Source organism: Leptopilina heterotoma, unplaced genomic scaffold (assembly GCF_015476425.1).
Source record: "Leptopilina heterotoma isolate Lh14 unplaced genomic scaffold, ASM1547642v1 Lhet_83, whole genome shotgun sequence".
NCBI classification, from domain to species: Eukaryota; Metazoa; Arthropoda; class Insecta; order Hymenoptera; family Figitidae; genus Leptopilina; species Leptopilina heterotoma.
Genome location: NW_025111188.1, coordinates 1,094,411 through 1,104,462, shown reverse-complemented (window position 1 = coordinate 1,104,462; position 10,052 = coordinate 1,094,411). Strand labels below are relative to the sequence as shown.

Below are 10,052 nucleotides of genomic sequence, written 5' to 3'. Positions count from 1 at the left end.
ACACACACACACTTTTTCAAACAATAATGGATAATATTCTTTCTTTTTTTCGAATAAAATTGGTAATATTTTCTCAAAATTCACTTTTTCTTTTTTGACATTTATAGGTTAGGTTTACTCTTAACATTTATTTTACTCATTTTTTTTTGTTAAGTAATATAAAATATAAATAATTATATATAAAAATTGTCATTTTATTCAAAATATGGATTCAGATTACAAAAATCATGAAATATTTTTTATATAAAATATGATAGAATCGATTGTCTTATCAAAATATATATGAGTATTTATCAAATATGAAAGTGTTTTATAAAAAATATGGAGATGTTTTTAACAACGATATTTTTAACTTATAATTATAATTAACTAATAATATATTTATAATATATAATTGATAAAAACTAATAATATCAGGAAAAATAATTATAATTATAAATATAAAAGTATATCGCAATATTTTAATATGGACGGTTTTTGCGCAAAAAATCGATTTTTCTATTTCTAATCACCGCGACGTTAATAATCTCATTTTTTTCATTTTGAGATCAGTATAAATTGTAAAAATTTATAATTATTCAGGAATTAGTATTCTAAATATGGAATATTATGCTAGAGAGAAATTTAATACTTGTTAATCGATTCATTAAAAAAGGCACATACTTTTTTTCTAATGAGCTAATTTTTTACGAAAACTATCTATAGATAAACAATTCAGTTTCTTTTTAATGAATCTATAATGTATATCACATATGAAAACTGCAAAGACAGAAAATTTCATTTCTAACTGTCGAGAGCATCGAGAGTTTATTTTGTTTGATATTTTGAAGTTATGTTCGTCACTCTCGTGACAGTTTTTAATTATTTGGAAATTTATTCAATTATAAATTAACTATGAAGGAGAAAAGTAAAAAAATGTTATTGCAGGCATCACAGTTGGTCCCATTTTCTCCTTTTGTCAATTATTTTCAAAAATAATAAAATTCTTTGCAGAAATTCAATTATTTAAAATACTAAATTTCATAAAATTTGTCGAAAAAAATTAATTATTTAAAAAGATTTTTATAAAATACGTCGCAAGAATTCAATTATTTTTATAAATAATAAAATTCTTCACCGAAATTCAATTATTTTTATAAACTTGAATAAAAATTTCAAAAATAATAAAATTCTTTGCAACATTTCACAGAAATTCAATTATTTACAAAATTTTTAATACATTTCTTCAAATTAATTCAAATATTTTCATAAATAATTATTTAGAATTTTTGTTTATAAAATTCGTCGCAAGAACTCAATTATTTAAAAAAAGTTTAACAAAGTTCTTTTCAAGAATTCATTTATTTTTGCAAATAATAAAATTCTTCGTAAAAATTCAATTATGTTCCAAAATTTTTTCAAAAATTCTAGTTAAAATTGCAATAATTTTAATAATAAATAATAAAATTCTTCTTCGAAATTCAATTATTTTTAAAAATTTTGATAAAATTGTTGGCAAAATTTTTAATAAATTTCTTCATTCAATTATTTTCATAAGTAATAAAATTTTCACAGGAATTTAATTATTTAAAATACTAAATTTCATAAAATTTTTCGGAAAAATTCAATTATTTAAAAAGAATTTTATAAAATTCGTTGCAAGAATTCAATTATTTTCATAAAAAAAATTTTTTTACTTAGATTTAATAATTTTTATAAACAATAAAACTCATGGCAGAATTTAAATTATTTTCAATACAATTTTAATTTAAATTCTGTTGAAATTAGTTGAATTTTTTAATATGTATTTAATATTATTTCCAAAATTTTAACTCAATTCTTTTTGATAGAAATCAATTATCTTGATAAAATGTCAAAATTCTTCACAGAAATTCAATTGTTTTTCGGAATTTTAATAAAATTCTTTGCAAAATGAAATTATTTTCATAAATAACAATATTAATCACGTGAATAAAATTATTTTCAAGAGTAATAAAATTCTTTCCAGAATTTCAATTATTTATAAATTTTTTATCAAATTTCTTCGCAATAATTCAATTATTTTTCTAAATAATCAATTTCTTTTTAGGAATTTAATTATTTTCATAAATAATAAAACTCATTACAGGATTTTAATTATTTTTGATAAAATTGTAATCGAATTCCTCGAGAAATGTAATTATTCTTAAAAATTTGATTAAAATTCTTCAAAAGAATTCAATTATTTAAGAATTTGGTGATAAAATTCTTTATGAGAATTCAATTTTAACAAACATTCAATTATAATAAATTATTTTTTATTTAAAGAATTGAAATTTCGTAGAGTTTTCTAATAAAAATTGATTTAAAAATGAATTTTCAAATGAGCGATTTATTATTAATGAAAATAATTGAATTCTTGTAACGAATACATTTTTTTAAATATATTTTGTTTAAATAATTGAATTCTTTTGAGAAATTTTACTGCTTGTAAAAATAATTGGATTCTTGCGAAAAATTTTATTAGGATTTTAGAAAATATAATTGAATTCTTTTGAGAAACTTTACTGCTTGTAAAAATAATTGAATTCCTGCGAAGAATTTTATTTAGATTTTTGAAAATAATTGAATTTTTTTTTTTTTTTTTTGAAAAATTTTATGGTAATTTAAATTATTATAAAAACTAGTAAAAAATTTAAATTATATACAAGTTGTATAAAGAAATAAATTTTTATCTCCTTTTTGAGGAAAAAAATTCCCCTTTTCACCTTTTTTGAAGAAAAAAAGTACTGTGATGCCTGTTATTGTCAAGAAATTGTCTTTGCAAGTTTCGGAAAGTTGCACTGAGTACTTGAATTTGCCAATAATTGAAAAAGAGTCAATCAACGACATGATTTTAAATGAGTATTAAGTACAGTCCTTGTGACAAAGCCCTTACAGCATCGGGGGCACAAATAAGGCCTTTCGCCACTGTGATACCTTTTATGAACAACTAAAGTTGATCGTTGAGTAAAAGCCTTTCCGCATTGATCACAAGAATATTTTCGTTCACCAGTGTGCGTCACGCTGTGTGTCCTTAAAAGTGTTTCGCACGCAAAACATTTACCACAAACCTCACAAGTATAAGGTTTTTCGCCCGTATGCGATCGTGTATGAATTTCCAAGCCCTTCGCAGTTTTCAATTCCTTTCCACAAAGTGCACAAAGATAACGTCGCCTCTCAACAGTTTGCACCGTATCCGAATGACCCTTTATTTTATGTTGCTTCAACATTGAACGATATTTATAAACTTTCCCACAAATATCACATTTATGCTCACGTGCTGTCTCCTCATTTTGTGTTTCTATTGTTTGTTGATTATAATGATACAATTGATTGTGTTCCCTGAGTGTGTAAACATCGTCGAATGTGGCGCCGCACGCATTACATTGATGAAATTGCATAAATTCATGCATTGCCGTGTGTGTCATTAAATCCTCCTCACGATTAAATACTTCGCTGCAAATTTCACAAATAAATTTCATCTCCTTGTGTAAACGTTTAATGTGTCGTTCAACGTCAGATTTTGATACGCCCATGAAATCACATTTATTGCAAGGCACTATTTTTGGTGTATGTGATTTTTTCACGTGAGCATTTAACATAAATTGTTGTGGATATGTTTTACCACAGTGATCACATTTAAAGGGTCTTAATATTCCGTGTTCTATTCGTAAATGTGCCACTAATCTCGTGACAAAGTGGAATTTTTCCCCGCAAAATTCGCATGTTTTCTCACCACTGCTCTCAAATCTAGAAAAAAAGAAAAATTAATTAAAATCATTTTTTTTTAAATTGAAAGCTTATTTTTATACATAAAATTAAAATGAGATTTTAAGTTAAAAATTTATTTAATTTAAAACTTTGTTAATTTTTTTTTAAATAGAGAAATATTTACTTTTCATCCACTCTTTCGATTGTGTCTTCAAGTTTAATCTTGTACTCCTCAGTTGCAAGTTGAACATCATTTTCCCAGTTTCTGTAAAGAAAAAAAAATTGAAAATTTGCAAAAATATTATTAAAAAATTCTTAAATTATTATTTTTAATTATTTTTACGAGTATTTAATGATTTTTTGATAATAAAAAATTTTTTAGCTTCTCTCCATTAGAAGAAATTTTTCTACTTCTCCTTCTTCTTTTATTTCGTTTCTTCATCAAAATTTCCATAATTTTTAATAATCCTTAGCGATTATATTCCCAATTACGTTTTTCTCTAGACTTCTTAACAAATTATTGTTGTAATTTTTTTAATTATTTAAATTAATTTTTTTTAAATGCAGCTTTTCTTCATATTTTTTTCTTCATGAAAATTTTCACAATTTTTATTAATCATTAGCGATTATATTCTTAAATAATTATTTTGTTAAAATTTGTTAACAAACTAATGTTACAATTTTTTAAATAATTAAATTAATTTGATGTAAATTAATTTTCAAAAAATTTAAACTTCTCTCCGTAAAAAAAATTTCTTCTTGTTTTTTTCTGCTCTTAAAAATTCCCACAATTTTAATAATCCATAGCAATTATATATTCTCAATTATTTATTTTGTTTAAATTTTTTAAAATTATTATAGTTTTTTTAATAATTAATTTAATTAATTTAATTTACATATTAAATTGTTTTTTTCTTCATAAAAATTTCCACAATTTTTAATAATCCATGGCGATTATATTCCAAATTATTTGTTTTGTTTAAACTTTTTAACAAATTGTTATAACTTTTTTCAATAATTAATTAAATTAATACAATATGTACTTAAATTAAATTAATTCAATGTAAGATCCTTAAAATAATTTAATGTAAATTAAGTAAACTGATTCAAAGTAAATTAATTTAAAAAAATAGACTTAGAGAATTGAAAATTAAATAATATTTTCCAAAAATTTAGAATTTAAAAAAAATGAAATTAATTCAACGTAAATTAAGTAAATTGATTCAACGTAAATTAATTTTAAAAAATTGACTTAGAAAATTGAAAATGAAATAATATTTTCCAAAAATTTAGAATTTTATAAAAAATGAAATGAATTCAACGTAAATTAATTAAATTAACTCAACGTAAATTAATTTTTAAAAATTGACTTAGAAAATTGAAAATGAAATAATATTTTCCAAAAATTAAGAATTTTCTAAAAATGAAATTAATTCAACGTAAATTAATTTTAAAAAATTAACTTAAAGAAATTGAAAATTAAAAATTATTTTCCAAAAATTTAGAACATTGAAAAAACTAAATTAATTCAATTCTATTAATTATTTAATTCGTTCATTATTGTTATTATTTATTAATTATTATTTTAATTAATTTTTTAACTTAATTTAATTAATTATTCTTCTAATATTTAATTTTTTATATTAGGTAGTTATAATTGAATACAAAAAATATTTTTCAAAAATTCTGAATTTTTAGAAAATTTGTTAAAATATTTGCAATAAAGATTGAAAATTGTAAATTAAACAGTTTGAAACTTTATAAATTATTTTCTAAAATAAATGACGAAATATTATTTCATTAAAAATTAAAAATTTAAATTTAAAAAAGAATTAAGCGAATTTTATTTAATTTGAATACATTCGGAACTTTTGGGTCATAAATAAAAAAGTAATTTTACTAAAATATCAATAATTACTGTTAAAAATTTTTTTTTAAGTTAAAATTAAAAAAAACATAAAAATAAACTGTAAAATTCTAAATTTCCATTTGAATAATCAGAAAATGTAAAATTTGAAATAGAATTTGAAAACAGACGGAGTAAAAATTTTTTTTTTATTTTACGATATTTTTTTTAAATTAAGAATTAAAATTTATTATTGAACTGTAAAAAAAAGATTCACGTAAATTATATAATATTATATAATTAAAAACAATTATTTATAATTTTATATTATTATTTTTGTTATATATAAAAATAGAATAATCGAGTAGAAAATTTTCAATAATTAAATTTATTGACAAGTACAATGGGATTTTGTTATAATACGAAAATGAAAAAAAAATACAATTTTTTTATAAATTAAGTCCCTTTTGGTATTGGAATTTATTTTTACTTTTAGCATTTATTTTACTACTTATATTACATATATTTACAGTAGTAAATAATCTTAGTAAATAATTTGCAATAACTTTGCTTAAATTTTATTTATGGCGGTATTTTTTTAAAATATATATTTGTATTGTGTTTAAATTCTAATTTTGTTTTAAATATAAATTTATATTATTTAAAATCTAATTTTTCTTTTAAATACAAATTTTTCTTTAGTAATTTTTCTTTTAGATAAAAATTTTTAATTTAGTAATTTTTCTCTTAGATACAAATTTTTAATTTACTAACTTTTCGTTTAGATGCAAATTTTTAATTTACTAACTTTTCTTTTAGATACAAATTTTTATAAATACTAATATTTTTTTAAATATAAATTTATATTATTTTTCTTTGAATTTTAATATATATTTATAATATTTAAATCCCCATAACAAGAATGATATAAACGATATTCATAACGTTGAACTATAGACGATGTAAAATTTACTTAATATAATTAGGGAACGAAAATAATTTTTTTTATATTTTTTGTTTTTTTAGTTTCATAGCCTCATGAGCGTATTTTTTTCAATTTAGTTTGTGTTTCAAGTATTAATTTTTTGTTTCTTGTTTACTTAATAGAAAACAAGGTTTTTAATCAGAAATTACTTTTCTAAGTCGCGAGTGACTAATTTACAAACAAATATGAAAATGAAAAAAACTTTCTCTTAACGTACGATTTTCTTTTTTTTCGCAAAGAGAACAAGAATATAAACGAAAATGTTGAAATAAGAAAAAAAATTGAGAAAAACACGAATTATTTCAACCACAAGAATTATTGAACGATAACATTTTTCTGAAACACGAAAAAATGGTGAATAACCAAAAAGGTATTTTATTTTCTTTTTTTCTCGTATTTTCTTCTCTCCAATCTTTTTCTCTTCTTTCGCCGTCTTTTTGGTACTGCGTTATTTCTCCTTTCAAGAAATTCTTTTTCATGCAGATTCAGTTCCATTTCTTCTATTGTATATCCAATGTTTGAATTCTTTTCCCCATTGACAGAATTTACTCGTTGATTTTCATTTTCGGTATTCTCTAAAATATCCTCCAAAATATTATTATCATCATCATTTTCCACCATTTTCAAAATATTCTCCTCGTTTGTGTTCATTTGCAAAATATTCGCTTCATTCTCGACAATTTCCAAAATGTTCGCCTCATTCGTGACAATTTCCATAACGTTCGCTTCAATTGTGTCGATGAGTTGATTCGCATCGTCATTTTGTTCGGAATTAACAGTTTCCTCTTCGATTGAATTGATTTTATTTTCCACGTTGTTTTCTGTTTTGTTTGTTTTCCCAATTTGTTCGGCGACAGGTTTTTCGAGGTCTTTGTTTACTTTATTTTCTTTATTCGCTTCTTGATTCACTTCTGAATTCAGTTCTTGATGCACTTCTGGATTCAGTTCTAGATTCGCTTCTTGATTCGCTTCTTGATTCGCTTCTGGACTCACTTCTTGATTCGCTTCTTGATTCACTTCTTGATTCACTTCTTGATTCACTTCTGGATTCACATCTTTATTCGCTTCTCGATTATTTTCTTCCGGATCATCAACTTCTTGATTTTCGTGATTTACTGAATTATTCCCATTTTCGGTGGTTTCGCTATTTTCCTCCACGTACTGATAGGCATCATCGGGCAATTCCCTGAGAATATCGTTAATAAATACACAAGGCATGTGAGGCAGATCGCCGGGATGTGATTTTCGATGCGCACTCAAACCGGGTTTTTGTGTAAAACTTTTCCCGCAAATATCACAAACATAAGGTCGTTTACCAGTGTGTATCAATAAATGCTGACGAAGTGTATTACTTTTTGCGAATGATTTCGAACAAATACTGCATTTATAAGGTTTTTCGCCCGTATGCTGACGCATGTGACTCTTAAGATCCGATTGAATGTCAAATTTCTTGCCACATTGTTCACAAACAATTGTTTTCATTCTGTGCGTCTGTAAATGACGACAGTAAATTGCCCTTGTTTCCAGAACTTTATCACACTGCTTACAAGTGTATTTCTTTTGCGAATGAGAATAATTAATGTGACATTCGAGAGTGTAGTAATTCATGAATGCTCTACCGCAAAAATCGCAGAGAACACTGCTGTTGGTTTCGGTTCTGTGATCTTGATCCATGTGCGATTGGAGGGAATCAGAAGTGTTGAAAGCACGATCGCAATTTTCGCACGGGAAGCGATATTCCTGGCAATGAGCACGTAGACGATGGATTTTGAGATTCCATAAATTACTGTGGAAGTAGGAACAAGAAGTGCATTTGTAGCCTTTGATATTGTGAATGTCCTGTCTGTGCATTTGAAGCAGAAAGGGAAATGGGAAGACAACGTCGCATATTTCGCAAACATTTTTTAAATGTATCCAGTGTTTGACTAGATCCGCATAGGAATTGAATTCACAATTGCAATGATCGCAGGGATAATTCTCGTTTAAGGGTAAATTTTCAATGTCCTCGTTCACTTGGAGAATTACTTTTGGTGTCAATTCGGATGTTTTGTACTTTTTCCCGTCCTGCGTGATTTCGGTTCTTGAATCTTTGAATTCTAGATTTGCAAATATGTCTGGTAGATATTCGTGAGATGGCGTCGGGCTTCCAGCGTATTTTTCTTGATTACTGGAAGTTGATGGAAGCTGAGAGTTTGACGATGAAACAAGGCCGTCGATTACTAGAATATTTTCTTTGGAATCGATCGATTTTTTCTCAACTAGATTCGAATTTGCGTTTCCTTTTTGATTCCTTTCTGGTTCCGTGGTGTTTCCAACTTTTGTCAGAATCGAATCGCTGATATCAATCGGATCTTGCTGCACTTGTGGTTCGTGGGTCTCTGTGTCGCGAAATTCTTCCCACAGGATTAATTCTTTTCTGAGAACTTCTGTAGAGGGTACGACAAATTTTCCCGACGTCTTTGGATGAATCACACCGATTTTTGTCAATGGTTTCAAAATTTGGTACTTCGACGTATTCCCTTCTTTTACGTTTTCATTCGATTTTATTTCTCCACCTAGAATTTTCTTGATGACAAATTTTTCTCGATTCGCATTTTCCGACAGAGCAGGTAGATTGAATATTCCCCGATTAGTCTGAATCTGTTGATTTGGTTTACGAATTAAGTAAAATTTCTTCGATATTTGATTCGGAAATTGAGTTTCAAAATTCTTTTTCTCCTTTGGATTGACAATTCGAACGATTGTTCGTTGAACGAACGGTTTTGGTATTGTTTCCGTATTATTTTCCATTTTGCTTCGATCTTCCAATTCGACAATGGGTTTTACTCTCAAAATTTGTCTCTCTCCTGGGTCAATAGAATTTTTTTCCTTTAATTTTCTCTCATTCTCAAGTTCCTTTCTTCTTTCATTATAAAGTCGGACTTGTTCACGTTTCTTTTCGGTTGGTTTTCTTTTAGACCATTTTGTTCTTTTACTCGCTCGACTTCTCCTCTTGACGGCTCTTAACATTGCCTCGGACATTTTTTTACATTTCTCCTCAACTTCAGTTTTCCTAAAACAAAAAAAAACAAAGGAATATTTATTACACTGAATTTGCAAACAATTTTTCTTTTTCTTTATACTTACTTAAATGCAAAATCGAATTAGTTTTTTCCGCAAAATTTATCTTTTACCCGATTCCCTCGTAAAATAAAAATGAGACGATAAAATCGAAGAGATGTTAAATTCTACGATTAAAAATATAGGAAATAAAGTTCTTGAAGTTATTTATTTTTTTTTTTTAATTACAACTGTAAGAAAACTTTTACAAAACAATTTTCGTTGGGGGAATATAAAAACAATGAATATTGTGTTTTTGTACAAAAATCATCGCACTTTGTGTCTTTTTTGTAATTTAAATTTAATTTAAATATTTTTCATCAACAATATACTAATAATAGTTTAAACAAAAATTATAAACGAGAATTTCTTGAAATGAAAATAAATGAAAATGAGTATAAAAAATAAAGC

At 24.8% G+C, this 10,052-nt stretch overlaps 2 protein-coding genes across 2 annotated transcripts in view; both read right to left on the bottom strand.

Annotated features, from left to right (window-relative positions):
* Positions 1 to 2,840: 2,840 nt before the first annotated feature.
* LOC122511486 (zinc finger protein 502-like) lies at positions 2,841 to 6,874 on the bottom strand. Its single transcript, XM_043626746.1, has 3 exons — positions 6,867 to 6,874; positions 3,896 to 3,976; positions 2,841 to 3,750 (listed from the first exon to the last, which is right to left on the bottom strand). The coding sequence occupies exons 1-3, from the start codon at positions 6,872 to 6,874 to the stop codon at positions 2,841 to 2,843; spliced, it is 999 nt and encodes a 332-aa protein (XP_043482681.1).
* Positions 6,495 to 10,052, bottom strand: part of LOC122511474 (zinc finger and SCAN domain-containing protein 2-like) — a 98,067-nt gene continuing 94,509 nt past the window's right edge. The window contains exon 5 of the mRNA XM_043626709.1: positions 6,495 to 9,594. Coding sequence (XP_043482644.1) covers positions 6,918 to 9,594 — 2,677 coding nt within the window. The 3' untranslated portion in view covers positions 6,495 to 6,917. The remainder of the gene's footprint in view (positions 9,595 to 10,052) is intronic.